Source organism: Anoplopoma fimbria, chromosome 19 (assembly GCF_027596085.1).
Source record: "Anoplopoma fimbria isolate UVic2021 breed Golden Eagle Sablefish chromosome 19, Afim_UVic_2022, whole genome shotgun sequence".
NCBI lineage: Eukaryota > Metazoa > Chordata > Actinopteri > Perciformes > Anoplopomatidae > Anoplopoma > Anoplopoma fimbria.
The window spans coordinates 26,549,809-26,572,750 of NC_072467.1; the positions used below are offsets into that span (position 1 = coordinate 26,549,809).

General features: G+C 42.3%; 1 protein-coding gene across 1 annotated transcript; it reads right to left on the reverse strand.

The window, feature by feature from the left end:
* Positions 1-9,633: 9,633 nt before the first annotated feature.
* Positions 9,634-21,096, reverse strand: LOC129108269 (bromodomain-containing protein 1-like). Its single transcript, XM_054620000.1, is given in 12 exon segments — positions 9,634-9,736; positions 10,700-10,866; positions 12,658-12,788; positions 14,029-14,155; positions 14,284-15,039; positions 15,149-15,265; positions 15,268-15,460; positions 15,852-15,980; positions 16,767-16,895; positions 16,982-17,138; positions 17,532-18,904; positions 20,971-21,096. Coding segments are annotated over 11 exon segments (3,276 nt in total). The 5' UTR covers positions 18,887-18,904; positions 20,971-21,096; the 3' UTR covers positions 9,634-9,721.
* Between the last annotated feature and the right edge of the window lie 1,846 nt (positions 21,097-22,942).

A 22,942-nucleotide genomic window follows, 5' to 3' on the forward strand; every position in this document is an offset into this window, starting at 1 on the left:
GTGAAATGACCGCGGTGATTGCTCCGAGGCCACGAGGCCTCCAGCCCATTCACAGGCCTGTCAGCACTCTAATGGAGCCCCCCCATCACACTGTTAAAGGTACAGTCAACCATAGTGACAGGAAAACTAGTTGAAAGTGAGTTTCTTCACTGTTTCCCTCAGTGTTCAAGCTTTAGGTGTTTATCTGATAAAGTCCAACTGAAATTACATTTAAATTAAATGTATATAGTATTTCTTATTTAAAGAAAAAAAAAACTGAGTGGGCGGGTCTGTGTTTGATTGACAGCAGCCGGCAGGGGAACGTGAGACAACGTAAACCAACAAGACGTGGACAGTGAATGTTTGTTTGTGGCTCGTTCAACAAGCTAAAGTGCAGGAGAAGAAGTGTGTTCATGTTTATTAGTCAGATAAGATGGAAAGCTAATGTGTGGCTGTTGGTTTGGTGCTGTTTTGTTAAAAAATATAGTAGGAAATGAAATGATTTAACTGGCTGTATAAGATAAGATAAGATAAGATAAGATAAGATAAGATAAGATAAGATAAGATAAGATAAGATAATCCTTTATTAGTCCCGCTGTTGGGAAATTTTGGCTTACAACAGCATAGAGTAAAGTGCAAAAGAGACATAGTAGAAGAAGACAAGCTAAAAAATAAAAAAAAATAAAACAAGTATTATAAATAAGCAATAAAAAAAAACAGTAGAAAAAACAACAATAACTGAAATATTATATTTACAGACAGAGAAAAAAACAACAACTATTTTAACTATTTTTAACTTTTTTAACTATTATTGCACAGTGTAATGTGTAATGTATTGCACAGGTTTTTATTGTCATGTTATTATTGTCATGTGGTCATGTGGTCTGCTGGGAGCAGAGTTGGTTGGAAACAAGTCCTCCATCTACGTATGTGGAGAACTACTAGCACTCTGACTTCTTAATGCAAAGAAATCATGAAACTAAAAATAAAAATAAATTATAAGATTTTTTGGTTTAAAGAAGAACATTTGATCTACAGAGCAGATATGTAGGCTGTAGCAGATACAAACATTATTTAAATAGCTTTAACAAAAAAACAAAAGCTTGTTATCTATTTCATCTCAATCTCAAAAAGAAACGAGTGTTCCCAAAATGTTGAATTTTTCCTTTAAAATTAGGTCGGTGTGGATTTAACAGATTAAGTCTGCTGTGAATAACCATCAGAAATCTTTTATCTATTTATTATGACTTAAATATTTAGCACTTTGTAGAAATAGTTCTCAAGCGAGTTTCAGTCCAGATATTATTCATTTAACTAATAATTATTATTATTATTTAGAGGCAGATTTAACGTGTCCTTCACAGACAGGAAGTGAGCTGTTGGACGGTAAAGTGGGCCAGGCGGCTTTTTCTATGTGTGCAGTGTAAATATAGCCCTCCACCCTCCGTCTAATTGTAGCTGTGTTGTTTTCATATTGTTGAATCCCAGAGATGTATAATTCATCACGCAAATAATCTGGAACAAAACAAACTCTCCTCTGAGCTCCCGAGAGGCTGAGCGTCTAATGAGTTCACTCCATAAAATATTCATACCTCTGCAAAATATACTGTCACTTTCCCAGCAACACACACACACACAATAGTCCAATATCCCATTAGATATAATAGCGGGTTGTGTGACCGTAACTGCCCGTTGATCACTGTCAGGCAGCTAGTTACCCATGATGCCCCAGGTGTCTTATTGTCTTCTGTTTCAGGTCGAAAAGTCTCTGAAATCTTTCCTCTGAAATCAACAGAACATCTGTTTTAAGGGTTCGTGTTTTAAATATTAATTCCTTATAGTGATTAATTAAATTCAGATTCAAACATCGGATATGGAATAGTAGATGTTAAAAATCCAATTTTTCTAAACACTCAAACTTCAGTGACCTTCAAGTGTTCATTTTGCAGTTTTCCATTGTATGCTACTTTATGCTTTTAATGTAAAGCTTTAGTTGCTTTAAAGATTCAGATCATCAATACAAAATAAAATCACAAATTCAAAATATGATGATTTTTTAAAGCTGAAGATGAGACTTTATTGATACCTGCCAGTATTTATTGTATAAACAAATTAATAAAAATAAGCCCCACATTTACCAGCTGCAACAAAGTTATGTATGCATTAATGCATCAATAATTATAATCCAATAATAATAATAATAATAATTGCCCATTCTGCATAATGAGTAATTTTACGTTTGGTACTTTAAGTATGTTGATGCTAAAACTTTGAAATGCAGAACTGTTACTTGTAACAGAGAGTTTCTACACTGTAGTATTGCTACTTTTATTAAGTAAAAGATCTGAGTACTTCCTCCACCACTGAAGGACCTTCTGAGTTTTATTTGTAAAACGTCAAGAATTCAGACACAAAAACTCAAGATTTAAAACTCACTGTTATCCTGTCTTATAAGGCGACGATCCGCCAGTCACATGATCCAAGAAAACAAAAGTTCAGATGAGTAACTGGAAAATAATGAATTAATAATGTATAACTGTCTCACACTGGATTGAATCATATGCAAGGAAAAGACGCAGCAACAGTCCTGAGTATGATCTAAAAGAGGCGTTTCTGTATTTGTACGTTGTGGGGACATACACTTGTTCACACACTTACGTTATGGGGACGCTCCTGGTCCACACGAGGCAAACGGTTATTTATTATTTCATGGTTAAGACTTGTTTGTGTGACAGAAATAATAATGTTTCTGTGCAGACCTGTAGTCAGACATCCAAACAAAACTTCACTCACTAACTTATTGTCTTCATTCCAACCGAACGGTCCAGATTTGGACGTTATGGACCGACGAGGTGTCCCCTGGTGTGAAGCCATCTCCATGCTGCCGGACAGACGGGTGGACCCCGCAGCTTCATCCAATCACGTCCGATAATGACCTGGGGATCCAGAGATGAGGGGTGGAGGGGGGGAAACAAAGAGCACGTTTTTAATTTCGTGCTGAGAAGACACCGTCATCCGCCGGCTCGTTCCTCTTTCAGAGGAGAGAATTAAGTCCAACGGCCTCTTCAGGAAAATCATCCTCTCCTTTTTATAATCTCCAACGCCGCATGGCTTCTCAGCGCGCCGAGGGTGACGAAAAGGTCGAGGGACCGGCTTTCAGGATCCGCGGCGGCGTCGCGAGGAGAGCGAGGACGGAAGAGGGGGGTCGGCTGATTTTCATTAAGATGGACTCCGGAGTGCTTGTCTTATTAGCGGGTCATTAGGCTCTTGGAGGCCGACAGATTGGCTGAACAGGAAGCAGGGGAGTGGGCAGAAGGTAATTGCACTCGGGAGTGACCACGCAGGTGCCCGCTCGCCACGCGCTCCTTGATTGATTAATTAGCGTGTTGTCAATCAGCCCCCCCCTCCGGCAGCTCGCTCTCACAGCAGTTAAAAGGTGAGAGAGTGTTTCTAATGGAGCCTGATGCTTCCCTCCCGTCCAGCTCGTTATGGCTGCAATTAAAAAATAACGGCTCGGAATAAATAGCGGAGCAACAAATCAAAAACACACACAGAGTCGCAGGTCTCAGCAGTGAAGATACAGGAAGTACGATTCTGTAATTTTATTAGATTTTTTAAAATTCTGTCAAAAAATGTCCGTCATGTTTTGGTAAAAACTTGCCAGACGATTTACAAAACATCACATTTACAAATTTACAAAACCTCCCCGCTCATCAACTCATTCATGAATTTGTTAACTCATACACTTATTTCCTTACTTAATAATTTACTCACTTTACTTATTTACTGTTTCGCTTGCATACTTATTCACCATTTATTTGTCCATTTTGGTTTTATTTTGATCAGTTTTGTGTGTTTTTGTCCTCCTCCGTCTTTGCTTTGTGCGGCGGGGCTGCGTGTGCAACCGATCAAATGTGATTAACGGAAAATGGAGAATGCACCTGCTTGTTTCCTCGCTTCTACATGAAACATAGTGACTTGCCATTACCTCTAGTAAGGTGATTTTGCCGTCGCCATCTTTTTTTCGTAACCGATGAACAGAAGTTATTGTATTTGTATTGTGGAGGAGAGACCTAGAGACGCCGTATATGTCTCTGGTAGCAGCAGCGACCTGATAATGAAAGTAGCCCCGCCCCTAAATCATCCCCTGCTTTATGGTCTGTTTGACTCTAAATGGAGCATCATTTACTAAATGAACATCATGCTGTATTGAAGAAGACTTGAAACTAGAGATTGAGACCATAAACTCATGTTTACAATGTTTACTGAGGGAATAAATCAAGAGAGAAGTAGAGTCATTTTCTCATAGACTTCTATACAACCAGAGGAGTCGCCCCCTGGTGGACAGGAGAGAGAATGCAGCTTTTAAGGCACTATAGCATCGACTTCACTCGGCAGAACCGGAGGTTTCTACCTGGCCATTCCATAGGAAAACAATGGTTTTGCAGGTGAAGCCATAGCTTTTGATGAGGCCTTGATGAGGGCAGAAGTGTCGCCCCCTTCTGGGGATTCTTAGCCCATGTAAGAGGTGAAGAGATGATACAAGATAGGATAAAATAAATTGCAAATAAATTATAGTTACCTCCTGTTGATTACTAATCTGTATCTCTATCCTGTTTACCCTTTGGTTCTTATGTTCATCTCTCTTGTCATGTATCAGTGTCTTCTTGTTAATCTCTTATCTTACACTATTAATAAACACCATAAAAAAACAAACATCAGAATGAATTTATTCATTGTAATTGTTCCTTGCTGTGTTTTGTTCACTTCCTGTCTACCTCCAGCTCTGTGTGAGTGCAGGATAAAAGAACATTGTAACATTTATTCTAAACGCCTTAATCAGTGCAACCACTAAACTATTTACCACCTCTGCTGCCGCCGGCGTTCCCGCTCTCAGACGGAAAAAAAAACTTTTTGTTCCCTCCAAACGATTAACAGCAGCCGAATGAGGCCCGGTTTTCTTTTCATTATAAAGCCATAATTGCTGTGTAATTAGTCTCCATTGTTGTGTTTTCAGCAGAGAGAGCTCTCCTGCTAATAGCATCAAAACCTCAAAGGTGTGAAGCTGCTGCCACCATGCATTCATATATTCACGAGGACACAAACAACAGCGACCACTTGTTTTGTTTTCTGCAAGAGGACGTTTTGTTTAGATGTCTGACTCCAGGTTTGCACAGAAAGAAAATATTATTTCTGTCACACAAACATCTTAACCATGAAATAATAAATAACCGTTTGCCTCGTGTGGACTAGTTGTTGGTCCCCATAACGTAAGTGTGTGAACAAGTGTATGTCCCCACAACGTACAAATACAGAAACGCCTATGATTCAATCCAGAACAGTTATACATTATTAATTCATTATTTTCCAGTTACTCATCTGAACTTTTGTTTTCTTGGATCATGTGACTGGCGGATATAAGACAGGATAACAGGACTTGAGTTTTTGTGTCTGAATTCTTGACGTTTTAAAAAACAGTTTTCCTTCCCTACAAATGATAAAATCCAGTGTGAGACAGTTATTAATTATTAATTAAAAATCAGTTACTCATCTGAACTTTTGTTTTCTTGGATCATGTGACTGACGGATCATCGGCTAATAAGACAGGATAACAGTGAGTTTTTCATATTTCTTATTCTAACAACTTGATTCTTATAATAAGTTTATAATATGGAACTGGCGGTGGTGGAAAGCAACATTTACTCAAGTACTGTACTCAAGTAAAATTTTCAAGGTACTTGTACTTTACTAAATTATTTCCATTTTCTGCTACTTTATACTTTTAGTCCAATAAACATTAAGAGGGACAAATGATATTCATCTCTTATATCTATTCATGTTGTTTTGAAAACATCTCCTTCTTCTAACTGGATTACATGTGAACACATCTTGAGAACGTTATAATTTACCTTCATCCAATACTCATTTTCACTGGACAGAGCTTGAACACATCATAATGTAACTGAATGTAACCTTCGTTCGTTAGCATTAACGCTGCTGCTAACGTTAATGCTGCTGCTAACGTTACTAGCGCTCCTCTTGTTGATTTAAACACAGATTGGTTGTTTAAAATGTAACATAATCAGAGATCAGAGACTAGAAAAGCATAAATGATGTCCTGATCTCATATGTTACTGAATATTGGCGGATAACAATCATTAGTATAAAAAATAAATCACACTGTGATGATTAGCGTTTAACGATGTTATTATTCCGCGGTTCAGATCAGATAACAACCGTTAGTGTTCTGTTTCACCACTAATAAATAATAGTGATAATAAATAAAATAATAGAAACACCTCTTTTGCACAGTGTTCAAACAAAAGACAAGCGATGCGAGCTGATCTGAACAGAGACGACTTTTCGACTGCAGGTTTAGACTTTTATTTTGCAAAAGACAGACAATATTTCCAGCGGCGTCTGCTGCATTAATGGTGTGTGTGCAGAGGAAATGTGTTTATTTATGAGCAGGACACAGTTAATTACCCCCTGCACGCTTGGATAATCATCTCCAACTTCAAAGACATTTCAACCCCCAGAGAGTCTGTGTGTGTGCGTGCATGTGTGCGTGCATGTGTGTGTGTGTGTGTGTGTGTGTGCTAAGCCGGACGACGAGCTCAGGACGCCCAAAATATCTGCTGCTAATTAGAGGAACATGTTGAGTCATCAGCGGAATATTCACAAGATACAAGGCTGAGAAAACTGGACCTGCAGGGATGCTGGAGCACCAACAGCAGCTTCAGATTTTAATCATCCATCCGTCCTCTTTCTGTTGCTCATCCAGTTTTTTTTTTTTGGGATGTGCGGTGGCAGAAAGTTTCTGCCTCAAACACGTATGCTGGTCTCGCCGGCGGGTGAATCCAGGACATGACTCTTAAATATGATTTTTTTTTTAGCCAGGTTTTTAATCCAGCAAATGTCTGCCTCAAAAAAATGCAAAATAAAAGGAGAATTATTGTGACTATCTTATATTATTATATTTGTTCGACAAGATAAACAATTGGTGGAGCTACTTCTCCAGTTGGGTGGCATTGAAATATTGCAGAAGTGGATGGTGCAACAAACGCCGCTCAAATACCAAACAGTGGAAAACATCATGTTAATATGACATTTCACAAGCTCCTAATAGCTCACATTTTTTTACTTTGCCAATTTCTCAAAATGTGAATAAATATATAAATATTCTGTTTAAATCATTGTGTAGAGATGTCTTTTTTTTTTTTTTTTTTTTTTTTTTACATATAAACAGAATGTTTCCTGAGTTTAAACTGTCACTGCAGTGTTTCCTCCTCTTTTCTGCATTGTCAGCCGTTTCTCAGGCAGAATGGCAGCGCCACCTAGTGGTCAGTTAGATATGAGGCAAAGTTTTGTGTTTTCTAATTGGGGGAATAGTTTTTTGGCTTTATGTTAAGATTGAATTGGTGTTAAGGTCTTTGGGTCATTGTGGAAGGAGGTGTTTTCTCATCATCTGGAGGTCAGACCTCCATAAATTGAGTTCTCCAGGTTTATTCTCACCTGGAAAAAGTAGAAGTAAAAATAACTTGTAATAGTTGTTTAAAGGGAGAGTTCTTTTTAATTTGTATTTTTCCTGATTCTTTTTTGTCCCGCTTTATTAGTGCATAATGTTATAATTACACCGGTGCATACGTCTAAATGCAACTGAAAAATATATAATTACATTTAAATTACAAAAACATTTCAATAATAGGTAAAATATATATATATATATAAATATAAATTAAATATATTTTAAAATAAAAATTGTTAATGGAAAAAGAATTGGCTAAAAAAAATGTTCATAAAATGCAAATAATAAAACAAATTCCTACCTCGAAAAGAGCACAAAAAATTAAACCAGGACGATATAAATTAAAAAATAGGAGTAACATTTTTAATAATAAAACCAGGACACGACGAATCAGTGATTCAATAACATATTTTAATTTTCAGTGTTTTAGTATAAAAATCCCACCGGCCTGCTGTCGGCTGGTTTCCGCTCCCGTTGGCTATAACTGTGGTTTTTCCCAGAGAATCAGCTAAAGTACCAAATCTATTTACACACAACATCCACATCCAGAGGGGCCAAACAAAACAGGAAGTCTACCCATCGCTACCCTGCCAAAGTAAAACAACAAACACTATCACCTCACCTCTCAGATTTAATGCTAAAATCCCCCCAAAATAATAATAAAAAACAACAGAAGAGGAGGAGGGGCCTCTACATATGGCTCCCTGTGTGCCCGTAGTATTTTCTTACAATACTCTCTCTATAAAGTAATGCATATACATTTTCTGCTTTACAATAAATTAGTACAGGCACATTCTCTTTTCTCCTACAGCCGACTGTAGCTCAGTTCAGGTGGAAAAGATGATTCTGTGACGATATACAGACTTTAACTCATCACAGCACACAAACAAAAAAGGCTGAAAACCTGAAAAATAACTAAACCTTTAAAAAAAAAAAAAAAAAAAAAAACACACACAGTAGTGGGAAACTTGTGGGCAGCAGATTTTTTTTTTTTTTTGGTTTCGGTGTGAATGATGCACTTTAGGCATTTTTAAAACTTTGAGAGCATCTATATAGATTTTATATAAATATGTACAAACAAAAAGAAGTCCAGTAAAAACATTCAGGTAAAAAAAAAAAAAAAAAAAAAAAAAGATGCAAACACACAAAAACAATTAATGCCAAAAAACTTGAAGCTTGAGAACTCAATAACTTACAAAAACCGTAAAAAAAATTAGCTGAAATAAAAAAAAAAAAAAAAAAAAAAAAAAAAAAAAAAAGTTCATTACAGTATGCATGTTTGTTGTTTTTTTTCTCTGTGTAGAGATAGCACCAGCAGAAACACCGACACCGTCAGTGGATCATCATCACCTCCGACTGTATAAATATCTGAACACCATGTACCAAAACAAACTGAGGGAGTGAATAAATTAGTGTCAGGCCTTGTACAGGATATTTACAGGAGCTGCTGCAGTCACACACACACACACACACACACACACACACACACACACACACACACACACACACACACACACACACACACACACACACACACACACACACACACACACACACACACACACACACACACACACACACACGGCAGTGAGATTGTTGCAGCAGTCTTGCAGCACATTTTTAAGGAGGTCAGAGGTCAAATCCGACACATTCAACAGGTTTGGACCTGTGATTTTTCACTTCTCACAGCCCAGGTTTGTTAAAATCTTTTCTCTCTCGTTAAACTTTTTGCACCCGCTAACTGAGTCGTTGTCGTTGCATAGCTCTTTGACAAAAACAAGATGGACATCACCAGCTACAGTATTTTGGACGGGGAGGGGGTCTGGGGGGGGGGGGGATTCCAGTTTGCAGGAAATGGTAAACATGACGTGTATATGTAAGGTTTTTTTGTGCGTATGAGGCAGAAACTGAGTGTCTCAGCTTGTGACTGTGTTCAAAACAGAGGCTGAAAGAGGAGAGATGAATGATGGGAGGATTTTAGAGGTGGTGGGGGTGTTTGTGTGTGTGTGTGCGTATAGGCGGGAGGGGGGGGGGTAGGTTCAGTCCGAGGCGGAGAGGCCGGCGCTCAGCCCCGGCTCGCCACCGGTGCGGTTCCGGTGGTTTGTGGCTCGCTCGAAGGCGAGCCGCACAGCTTTTCGGATGCAGGAGGAGCGAGCCTCCGTCAGCTTGGTTTCGTCGAGCGCCCGGTTGTGCCCGAAGGGAGCCATCTTGGATCTAGGAAGCCATTGCCTGAGGAGAGAGAGAGAGCGGACAAGAGGTCAGTGTGATGACATCACTTACCCAACAGATGTTACTGACAAATCACGTGTGAATCTCACAACATTCAGAAGAACACTTGTCTTAAAACTTGCTTTAGATAAAATGTATAATTCAACATATAACAACGTGCTTAGGCTGATGATATGCTTGTCTACAAACCAAACCGAGGGGATTATCTTTGGGTTCCCAGATAAGAAAAACAAACAAAACTGTAAAAACGGAGCGTCAGACCAGATGTTTAGATGTTTTCTTGGACCATCACCGCGTCAGCCTTTTATCGTCTTAAAATGTGTAGGTCTAGTAAGAGGACGGATGTCAAATCTCCACATTTATCAACGTGCTTATGCTGATGACACTCTTGTCTTTCCCCAGATGACAACAGACCAAACCGAGGTGATTATTTTTGGTTGCCCAGATTAGAAAAAAATACATAAAACTGTAAAAACGGAGCGTCAGACCAGATGTTTAGATGTTTTCTTTTATCATCTTAAATTTGGATCTTGAAAAGCTGAATCTCCACATTTATCAACGTGCTTATGCTGATGACACTCCTGTCTTTCCTCCAGATGACGACGGACCTGTGACTCAGGATGTCAGTGACTGAATGTTCCAGAAATATCAAGACAAAACCGAGGCGATAATCATTAGCTGCCTGGATCAAAAACATGCGTATCTGTAAAAAAGAAAACGAGTGTCAAACCAGATGTTTGGGTTTTTTCTGGATCAAAATGCTACACTATAATTAAAGCAATCCGTGTCGGCCTTTTATCTTAAGATATGTAGATCTAGGAAGTGGACTTATGTCGATCAGGATCTAGAAAAGCTGACTTCTCACGTCTACAAAAAAATAATCTTCAGTTATTAAAACGTGTTGAAAACGCAGCTTTTCTACTCCTCTACTTTACTCTCTCAGTGAGTCGGTGAGTGTCTCACCAGCTGCGCTTGCTGTCGAAGAAGTGGACGAGGAAGAGTTTCTCTGCGGACCTGAACTGCATCCGCTCTCCGGCTCTGAGAACGTCCGGCGGCGGCGGGGGGGGCTGCTGGGGAAGCTCCGCCCCGTTGTGCTGACCCCTCTTCCTCCGCGCTCGGGGGTCCACAATCTGTGACGGCCACAAAAAGCAACAAAAAAAAAAAAAAAAAAAAAAAAAAAAAAAAAAAGAGCGGGATGGATACTGAGTGAAACCGCGGTCGATTTAAAAAAAAAAAAACACAAGCATGCACGGCCGAGTCGACACGCAGGCGCTCTGAGCGGAAGCGGCCGATTTTACACACACAAACACCAGGCAGTCTGGAGGATTCCCGCATGGCCGCGAGCACAAATCACGAGCTACGGCACGCACGATGGCAGAGGGGGCAGATGGGTAATGAGACACAGAGGGGGCGGAGCTAGCTAGCACTCACTCACCAGGGCGGGGTAGGAGGGATATCCACTACATTTAGCCCAAACTAGTTTAAGAGGCTCCAGAACAAAGGGAGGAGCGGCGGAGGGCTTCCACACCTCTACAGGAACAACGATAAGCAAGTTATGAGGTATTCAATGCAAACAGACAGTCTGAACACACAGAGGACACAAACGTTTTTTAAAGACTGACTTTAAAAAAAAAAACTGTTGAAGAGACACCTGATGAGTCACAAACAGGGTATATATATATATATATATTTCTTTTTTAATTCTTGGCCTCAAGCCTGAAATGTTCAGGCCCAATACACAGCTACGCTAAGCTCTGAGGCTTAATTTAAACTGGAAAAGAAGTCCAATTCGTTTTCAGATGCTTTAGAAAACAGGAGGTCTTTAAAAATCTTCAGTTTAGCAAATATTTTGCTGCCAAATGAAATTGTTAACATGATATCTAACCTTTGCTTCTTGTTAATGCATGTAATACTTGACAGCAATACAGTAGTCCATGAATATGAGATATGAGTTTACGGATAATTACAATCCCTCCTCGGCATTGTGTAGGTTGGTTTATAAAGTTTTATAACATTACACCTACAGTCTATGTGCGTATCTATGAGTTACACTTGTTGTGTCTTTGATTCTTCACAGTTCATTTTGTTCGTACGTCCTCTGGCGTTTCGGAGAATAATGAAACGAACAGAGCGTTGAACATAAACGAGTATAGACAAAGCTTAACGCTTTACTTATTATTGGCAAAGAGAAGTGTTCAAAACACATGTTTTTGTTGTTCCAAGAAATCACAACAGAGTGAGACTTCTCTATAATTCAAGCTCATGAATTTAACTGTTTTGAGTCTGGGCTTTTGGTATTTTGGATTAATTAGCTTGGGTAAAATCGAGTTTGTCAGATTTAGGAGGTTAATCAATCAACATTGCGTATGTATTTTGTAAGCTCTTAACATGTTGAACCAAAGATAATCTGCTCGTCGGCTCTTAGACAAACTGTTTGGATATTGTTTGTTAGGCAGACATGATGTGAGCCAATACTTCACTGAACCCTCGCAGAAAATAACGGACTTCACTTCACTTCCGCCTTCTCCCTCACAGGTTTCCTGTTTCTGCCACTGGTTAACCACTTCCTTTTTACGACTGAAACCTGCAGCTTTGAGTCTCCGCTGACTTTATCGAGGGCCTCTAAAGCCCCCCAGTCTGAGAAGCAGAGAGCTGCTGGTTTGGTGAAAATGTCATTTCAAGGTTTTATTTAAAACAGACCAACTTCACTGTTCTTTGGGTCTCACAGGTGGAACAGTAGAAAAACAAACTGATGCAACACAGACATAAAAAAAAAAAACCAACGTGTGCTCACACATAAATTTGTACAATAAGAGACTCTTTAATAAGTTTAGTAAATAAAAGCGAGGAGTTGACCAATCAAAGCGTGCCATGCGGTTTCATGCCGGTGACACTGGGCGGACGGACGTCGCTCTGCTCACCTGACGAGATCTTGGCCGCTTTGGTGAACTCCCCGTTCTCGATGCAGGTCACCAGGGTGCTCTTGTCGTCCACGGTGCTCCGGCGAGCGGCCGGCGAGCGGCCTTTACCGCTTTTAGAAACGATGACGGTGCTGAAAGAGACGAGGTGGGGAAGCTAAATGAGGAAGACGCTTTTTTTTTAATTTATTATTATTTAAAACATAAATGACAGGACAAAGTTTAGATTAAAGGATGATGAAGGACACGCTCGGTTTCTTGTAAAAATCTGAATTTCTTAATTTCAACGTCGTCCTTTTGAATTCACATCTACATATTTTGATTTATATATTTTTCACATTATTGCTTATGATAAAATAAAATGGTTCCAATTGACCAATGAGTGCAGGGGAGGGGACTTTATAATCACCCATGGCGCCGTAGTGCGAGCCTCCGCAGACGGCGTGCAAGCTCCGAGCATGAAGGGAGCCGTTTATACCCCCAATATTTGTACTATGAAACGCCAGAGGGCGCACAAACAAAATAATCTGTGAAATCAAAAAGACGACGAGTGGAACCAAGAAATAGGCCCATAGACTGTTGGTGTACCCGGCAAAAAGCCATCAACCAACCTTCTAAATGACGAAGAGGGATTGTAATTATCTGTATACTCATTCATGGACTATTTATTTCCTTTGTACAAACCTTGTAATGAAAAAAGTATTGAATATTAAATGCTTTGTCAAGAAACAAAGGTTGAATATCCTGTAAATAAAAAAAAATGTATTCAGCTGGAAAATATTTTACTCAAATGAAGAATTTTAAGACCTCCTTTTTCTTAAGAATCACAAAATGAAGTGTCCTTCTTTGTATAATCAATATACAGCTTATTCGTGTTCTTAAAACCCCGTCACCAGTAGCTTAGCATAAGTGTCGACTTAAAATTCTGTTGGATTTAGGGAGATGCATTGGCCTCCGATTGGTTAGAAGTTAGCCACTTGTTAGCAACTGCCTTTTTTTAAAACATATAAAGCTTCTAAATTCAGCAGAGGGGTTTTTACTGCCGTATTTTATGTAATTTCAACAATGCTTTAAAATCTCTTGTGATAAATGCTGACTAATTTCTGGGTTTTTGGATAAATTCCTGCAGCGCTCTATGAACCAACACATGACAAAAATAGAGGACAGGTTCATATGTGTTCTTATAGAAGTACATACGTGGGAAATAGAACGAGACCTTCCAGTATAAAGCAGCGTGTAGAAGATTTCAAGATGCCACTGAGTCCTCAGCTATTAACGGGGTCAGCAGAATGTTATCAAACTGGAAGAAACAGTTCTTTGTATTTTTTTGTGCGTAGTCAGTGCACGGCTCTGGACGTTTCCTCCTGGACTCACCTCGTGCCGCAGAGGACGCTCCCGCTGGAGGAGATGCTCGACTCGGAGGCACAGCGGCGGCGAGGCTCCAGCAGGCGGGGAGACGGTGAGATCTCTTCGTCCTCCACCACAAAACCGTTTGCTATTCCTGAAGGAAAGAAAAAAAAAACAGAAAACTCGTCACAGGGCAGTTTAGGGTTCGTACTCTGTTCATTGAAATGATTTCTTCCACATTTCAGTTATTTTTTTTTTTGCTGAAACATTCTGAGTCAGTACCTGTGCCGAGGCGTTTTATCGGCGACTCCTCGTCCTCCTCCTCGCCGTCGGCGCTGCTGCTGCGTCGTCTTTTCTTCGGCAGGAGGAGCGTCTCCAATCGAGGGATCACCACGGACAGGAAGGTTTTGGCGCCGAGGGAAGGCGACGTCGGCGGCGACACAGCGGACGCCTCCTGGCTCTTGACTGGTTTCTGGGGGCTGGCGCTCTTGGACTTGCGGAAGAGGATGTTGTTCCGCCGGTTGCACGGGCCGGAGGCGTCGACGTGGAGGTCGCCGTTGGGGAGCAGCGGGTCCAGGGCGTGCCCGTTGGGCACTGAGGTAGACGTGTCGGTGTCGTCGTCGGGCTCCGAGGAGGAACAGTCCGTGCTGGGTTTGGTGGCCTTTAGAGGGGGCGGCGGCTCCGCGTCGCCAGGCGAGACGTCGACCCGCGACAGTGAGGTCAACAGCTCAAACGTTTGCGAGGGCGGAGGCTTCTCCTCCTGTGGCGTGCGGGGCTCTGCTGGGGGTTCAGGTAGTGGTTTCTCCTCTGTGGGGGTCGCGCTGGGCTCCGGAGGCGCCGGCGGAGGCTTTCTGTGGGACTTCTTCAGGCTCATCTCGCTGCGGACCTCCGTGATGGTCTTCTTGAGCAGTTTGAGCCTCTTGCTGCGTGACGGGCTGTGCTTCATGGCCGTGCTCAGGTCCAGCTTCTCCAGCAGCTCCCTCAGCTGGTCCTCCAGAGGGGTCAGCTGACGGTAGGCGGGGCTCAGCAGCCGGTCCACTGGGAGAGACAGATGATCACATGACATGGTCACAGTATTATCTGATACAGCTGATTTTGGAGATTTTAATGAAGAACATTTTTCAAATACTGTTTTCTGTCGACTTACCTTCCTCCCAGGAGAAGGTGGGCGGCGTCTCCGGTTTCGGGGCCTCGGGCAGATGCAACCCGCTGGGGAAGTCGAAGCCGATTCTCTCGGCCTCTCTGCGGGCCCTGCGGAGGATGGACCCCCGTGGTCCTGCATGCGCTGGGCGGCCCTGTAGAAAAACGTGTCCTTGGCGTTGTACTTCATGCAGTTGAAGATGATGAGGTCGAAGTCGGCCTCAAACTCCTCCAGGCTCCGGTACTCGTGGCCGTCGATGCGCTTCCTCATGGTGGAGAAGTCCATGGGGTCCTTGATGTGGTCCAGGTAGTCGAGGACCTGCGGGAGACGGAGGGCAACGCGTTCACTTTCATTACAGGATTCCGTTAAAATGAAAACTTAACCAAGACAGGAGTCAAGCGTTTGTTAGCTGACTGCTAGCATTGTCAACCCAACGCTTGTTTCACTTTTATGTGAAAAATGATTTGCATTAAAACACAAGCAGGAAGAGATGTGTTGGTAATAACAGTAGAAAAATAAAACTTTGGCTGTGACAATACTGATTCAAAGGTAAAATGATACGATGGGTTTCATCAGGGCAACCAGAAATCAGTAACATTTCTAGTCAAGGGAACAACTTCCCTAACTGTCAAACAATGAGTTTAACACATTTAAAACGTTTCCTCTAAAGCAGATCATCAAACAGACAAAAGATAACATGGCGGCTGACCTCCTTGGTGTTGACGGGCTGAGCGAAGATGCTGTACTGGTCCTTCTCCTGCAGCTGACTGAGCACGGCTCTCAGCAGGATGTTGAAGGGGGTCAGCTGGACCTCCAGCGCCGACTGCTGCAGCTTCATCTGACGGGACAACACACAGACGGTTTTTAAGTCAGTGTTTGTAAAATAGCTGTTTTCCACTAATGGTCAGCACTAGAGATGCACCGACCGATTAGCTGTCGATCGAAGGAACCTACAGTTTTCACCTTGTCGGCCATGACTGGTGACCTGTCAATCAGTCTCATATTTTTTTATTACATTTTTGGTCACATTTACAAACATGTGCCTCCGCTGCATGATAGTCGAGCATTAACATGACACACACAACATGTTGTTTTGTGGAAGTTTTTCAGTGTGAGTGAAGATGATGAAAAGCTAGTTTTAGTCCAAAATAAACTGGAGGTCTAACAATCATCAAAAACGAGATTAATGACACGTTTAACATCCTAAAACTAGCTCTAAGAAGCTTACAACATGGGTAGTAATATAGTATAAGATTTGTTATAAAAATATTGAAGGAAAGATACAATCATTTATATATTCATTAATCATTAATTAATTTATACAATAACTTATTAAAGTAAAAGGAAATATAGGATTATAGTTCTTAGTAAGTAAATACGAATTGGCAAAATAATCTTATTTAAAAAAATCTGAATATTAGTCAGTACTTAAGAACACAACACAAGTCAAAATTAACTTCTCATTCTGTCTGAAAGCACCTTTAGAACAGAAATCAAAGTTATCAGTGAATTCTGGGAGTTTTTTTGGTGAAACTCAGCAGCTACACAACAAAAACAAGCCTTCACTAAAAGTAACTTTTGTTCTATTTAAGTGTTTCAGTAGTAAACGATGAAGCGACTCTACCTCCTCCCTCTTCAGCTTCTCTCTCTTCCTGATGAGCTCCAGCAGCAGACGAGCTCGCTCCAGGTCGTGGCGGAGGCGGTGCCACTCCTTCAGCTGCTCCTTCAGCGCCTTGTTCGTCTCCGCACGGTCCTGCAGGAAAAACGCACAAACTTTTCGGTAAGAAGAACGACAGTAAAGGATGATGCTCCCTGTGAGTGAGTGTCGGCAGCACTGACCATCTGCTTGATCTTCGGCGGCTGAGGGTTGGCCTGCAGCCGGCGGATCAGCGGCACGTTGTTCCTCGACTGCCTCTTCTGCACCCAGTAGCTCAGCAACCGCTCCACGAACACCCGCTTCCTCTGGACCGCCACCTGGTTCAGGATGGTGTCGAAACTGAGCCACAGAGAGAGAGAGATATGAATCAATGTATACATGTCATTTCAGAGGGGTTAACCTGAACAGATACAAGCTTCTGTCTGACAAGCTTCTGTTTTTGGGACTGTGACTTTATATCTGTAATGATGGTCCGACTGCTCGTACTTCTTGAACCGTCAGACTTCTTGATTCCCCCATTTACAGATATTAACTTGGTGAGTATAATGTTATTATTACAAACTAGACTTTACTAATGTTTCTTGTATAAATGTGTGGACCTTTCCGAGCTGAACATATTATATACTTCTTTTTTGTTATCTGGATCAGGTCTAAATGACTAGGAACTGATTCGACCGGCGCAGGAAACACTATTAATGTATGTGAGAGATGCATTCTGGGAGTCCCGCCTACCTTGAAGCAGTGATACTGGGCCCAGAGTTGGTGGGGGTCTCGGGCTCTGGTTCCGGTTCAGGCTCGCCTCTCTTGCTCTTCTTCTTCGCCCAGCCCTTGGCCCGGGACTTCCCCCTCTTGTCGGCTCTCTTGTGGCACGCTCCGTTCTTCGGGTGCGGCTCCTCGTAGATGCCGAGCGGCCGGCGGTCGCAGCCCTCCGGCGTGTGGCTGCAGCAGTAGGCGGTCTTCTTCACAGAGAAGGAGGCGCTGCCGGACGGCGTCACCTCCTTCACGGGCTCCATCCTCATGTAAAGGCCGGCCCTCTGGGCGCAGCTGACGTGGAAGGCGGTGTAGCAGTTGATCTTGTCGCACTGGATGCAAGCGCCCACGCCCTTCTCTTTGCACAGGTAGCAGGTGAGCTTCCAGCGCGCCGGCGGGATGTTGCAAACGCCGTCGATGGGCTCGATGAAAACGGTGTCGGAAAAGCCGACCTCGGGCACCCACAGGGCGCACGCTACGTGGCCCCAGCGGCCGTCGTCTGTCTTCTTCAGGGCTCCGCCTCTGTTGGGGCAGAAGACGCACTCGGCGGGACGCGCCGGACACTGAAGGCAGTGTCGGCAGAGCCACTGGCCCTCGGGGATGTACGGCACGCCGTAGCACTCCTGGTGCACGGCGATGTTGCAGGAGTCGCAGAAGAGGATGACGTTGCTGTCGGCTCCGTCTCCGTCCATGCAGACGCAGCACACGGCGTCCTCGTCCACCAGCGACTGCTGGTCGCTCTGACCCTGCGTTGCCGCGTACGACTCCTTCTCGAAGCGGTCCATGAGGAACTCAAACAGGTTGTGCGACACCTGGCTGACGCCCTCGCTCTTCCTCTTGTCGTTGATGAGCTCCAGCCAGGCGTAGTCCTCCTCGTCCATGTCGTACTCCACCTCCTCGTCCAACTCCTCCGCCGTCCTCTCCGTGTATTTGTAATACGCCGCCGGCCTCTTGGGCACCACCGGCAGGTTGTATTCAACCGTTCTAACCTTTGGCTCCAACAGGCTGCCAGTACTGCTGTGCGTGGCCATGAGCGCGGCGTTCTTCTTCTGCTGGTTGTTTTTAAGGCGCACTGAGCGCACCAGGACCTGCTGGGGCTTCTCGTTGTTCTCCTTGTTGCTGTTACACTCCATGATCTCCTGCGCCGTGGGGTCGTCGTCGCCGATGACATCCATCTTGTCGTAGATGCTGATCCGGTGCACGCGGCCGTCCACCTCCAGCTCAACTATCCGCTGGGCCTGCGCGTACGTCAGCGTCTCCCGGTTGGGCGACGGCTTGATTGGAGACGAATCCCTCTTCAGCACCGGGGGTCGGTGATGACGACTTTTCTTCTTCATTATGAAGACGTAAAGACCCTGAAAACAAGACAAATGAAACAACAGCGTCAGAGACTCAACTTAAGTATGTTCTTAAGTGTGCGAGGAAACCTCCAGCGCACAGATCAGTGTGTGTTGCGTCTGAGGCTTCATCCACACAAATACGTTTTTGTTGAAAACAAACAAGGGTGTCTGTCCACACGGCTTTTCAGCTTCCTTTTCCAAATGATTTCCAGCCATACTATCACGCCTAAAGCGACTAACACATGACTAATAACATACACTGGGCATGCGGTTGCCGGTTTGAACAGGAAGTAGATTGTTTGCTTAGTTACAGGAAATATGACAGTGTTATAGTACTCTTTAATAATTAAAGGATGTGCTTGATACTTAGTATATTCCTCGATAATCTTCCTCTATTTACTCAAACTGTTTTGTTGTTGTGTGTTTGTACACTCGTAGCTGTGCTGGTGGCTGAAGTCTCTGTCGCACTGGAGAGCATTTATGCTTTTGTCCCTTTACAGTTTCTTTGTGAACGTCACAATAGTTGTGCAGAACAAAATAAGCATTAATAGGAAAATGGAAAGTAGAAAGATAACAAAGCTGGACACCACTCCAATAACAGCCTGCTTTCGTGGTTCCGCCTGTCCACAATAAGAGGTAACCCCAGAGTTTTCAAAGTAAACCAGCTTTGCAGCGTTTCTAAGCACCTTTGTTTTCGGTGCCCTATAACTCCGGAGTCGTGTGGACGCTCAGTGTAAACAAAGCAAACGATACATGTTTTAAAATGGGAACGTAGTAGTGCGGACGTAGCCTAACAGAACCTGCAGTAATGATTGTTTACACGATATCTTCAACTCTTCAATCGTAGAGGACGAGACAAATATGTAAAGACAAAATACACAACTTGGACAGCGAGTCATTTTAGTTCCAGTGTTTTAAACTTGTTCCGCGGGTCTATCAATCTATCAATGTATTACTAATGCAGAGCGTCTGTCACATGGCACAGAAAAGTCAGATTTAACCACATGAAGGATATTGTGCCACTCCGTCTCCTACTGCCTGCAGCACGGCTTGAGAACAGCTGGAGACAAAAAGTGTCAACACACACTTTGCTAATAAAGTTATTTCTAACCAAAACTGTGCAGCTGCAGGTGTGTGGCCCTGGTGTGTGTGTGTGTGTGTGTGTGTGTGTGTGTGTGTGTGTGTGTGTGCAGCTTTAGATGTGTGTGTAGCTTTAGATGTGTGTGTGTGTGTGTAGCTTTAGATATGTGGCCCTTGTGTGTGTGTGTGTGTGTGTGTGTGTGTGTGTGTGTGTGTGTGTGTGTGTGTGTGTGTGGCCCTTGTGGTGTGTGGTGTGTGGCCCTGGTGTGTGTGTGTGTGTGTGTGTGTGTGTGTGTGTGCAGCTTGAGGTGTGTGGCCCTTGTGTGTGTGAGTGTAGCTGGAGATGTGTGTGTGCCTGTGTGTGTGTGTAGATGTGTGTGTTCAGATGTGTGTGTGTGTGTGTGTGTGTGTAGCTGTGTGTGTGTGTGTGTGTGTGTGTGTGTGCTGTGTGTGTGTGTGTGTGTGTGTGTGTGTGTGTGTGTGTGTGTGTGTGTGTGTGTGTGTGTGTCCCTCCAGAGATCATGCTCCCATCACTCCTCCACCGGGCTGAGGCTGCACATAACCGGCTCACAGCAGCTCCTCGGTCGGCTAACGAAGCTAACGGAGCTAACGGAGCTAGCTTCGTTAGCTCCGTTAGCTCCTCCTCTCTGCAGCACAGCGGCGTTAACGGAGCTGAAGCTCTGCAGACGGGACGGGCCCCGCGGGACAGCGTCCTCCTGCCGGGTCACGGGGCCCGTCGGGACCGCGTCAGAACACTGCGTCCACGCAGCAGGCTAGCAGGCTAGCGTTAGCATGCTAACGCTAGCCTGCTAGCATCGCAGCAAAGATGGCGACCAGCAGAACCAGAAGCAGCCTCGCTGGGAGCGTTTGAGGGTTTGAGGATCCACTGGTTCCACTGGTTTCACTGGTTTCACAGTGGAACCAGTGCAGGCTGCAGGGGGGGCTGTTAGAGGGGCTGTTAGAGGGGGGTTGTTAGAGGGGGGTCACCGGGCAGCACTCACCGGAGTCTCAGCTCAGCTCTGCAGGAACAGCAGCAGCAATGGCGGCGCGGCCTTCAGACGCATCCAGTTCTGCACCGAGTCGAGTCCAGCGAGCGAGCGACCGACGGGGTATCCAGGGCGACGAGGTGGAGGGGGAGTATGGGGGGGGGGGGTGATTGGCAGGTCAGCGGGCCGGTCAGAGAGCGGTTAGAAGCGGCAGAGCTCAGCGGCTGCCCGAGCTTCTCTTCCCCAACAACAATGCGGTTGTGCGAGGACGTCCTTGCGTGGTGACGTCAGCGCGCACTGACGCAGTACGTGGTCAACGTGCCGAATATTGTAAATAAATAATGATAAATATGTAAATACACAATAAAATAATAAATAATAGTTATTATGTAAATACATAATACAAATATGTATTTGTTATTATTTTTGTGCTTTTATTATTTATTGAACTTTTATTATTTATTGTACTTTTTATTATTTATTGAACTTTTATTATTTATTGAACTTTTATTATTTATTGTATTTTTCAAATATTGTACTTTTTACTAAATTTTATCTTAGAGGTAAATATTGTACTTTTTATTATTATTTATTGAACTTTTTATTATTTATTGTACTTTTTTATTATTTATTGTACTTTTATTATTTATTGAACTTTTATTATTTATTGTATTTTTATTATTTATTGTACTTTTTATTATTTATTGTACTTTTATTATTTTTGTACTTTTTATTATTTATTGTACATTTTATTATTTTTGTACTTTTTATTATTTATTATATTTTTTTATTATTTACTGTACTTTTTAATTATTTATTGTACTTTTTTATTATTTTTGTACTTTTTATTCCACTACCTCTCAGAAGTAAATATTTTACTTTTTATTATTTATTGTACTTTTTATTATTTATTGTACTTATTATTTATTGTACTTTTTATTCCACTACATCTCAGAAGTAAATATTTTATTTTTCATTATTTATTGTACTTTTTATCATTTATTGTACTTTTTATTGTAGTACATCTCAGAAGTAAATATTGTACTTTTAACTGTAGTACATCTCAGAGGTAAATATTGTCGTTTTACTTCATTTATCTGACAGCTTTAGTTTCTTCTCAGATGACAGTTTTTCGTCCCCTTCCTGTCCAGGTAAAACCACGTATCTCCAGATGTGTTGATGTTGAATGTTTGTGATGAACTGAAGGATGAAGTGTTTCCTTTATGTGTTGAGAAAATCCTCCTACTTCTTCAGATAAATAAACTCTTTAAAAAGCCTCTTGGATCAGCTGGAAAATGCATCGTCACAAAGCTGAAAACAGACTGTTTGTTCTTTTTAGAGATACGAGGTTCTCACAGGACAGAGACGATACAAACATGATGATCTTATAGAACATGATGATCTTATAGAACATGATGATCTTATAGAACATGATGATCTTATAGAATATGATGCATTGATGTAGATTAAACTAGACAGCATAAAGGATGTTAAGTAGTTAAAAGCATGCAACATACATATTAATACAGCAGTAATATTAATCCAGAACATCAGATATAACAGTAAAACATTTAAAGGGAACATTTTACTTCACAATGAATAGTTTTTCTTTTCATACTACAAGTACATTTAGCTGATAATACTTAAACTTAAGTTAGGTTTAAATGCAGTAAGTACTTTCACAGTGTGGTATTAGTACTTTTACTTCAGTGAAGGATCTGAATACTTCCTCCACCCCTCCCTCACTGAGAGGAGGAGCAACACTGAAAGAGCAGAGCTGAAGAACCACATTCCTGAAATGAAAGTTAAACTTTGTCTGATCAACAGCAGAGCTGCAGTCGAGACAAGTCTCTCTGTTTCTCTGTAAAGAAACATTCAACTGAATCCAGCAGCTTTTTCTCAACAACACAGCAGAATCTCTGACAAACACTGGTGAGTACTCTGTTCTACAAAGACACAATACACTAACTAAATATTTGATCCAAGT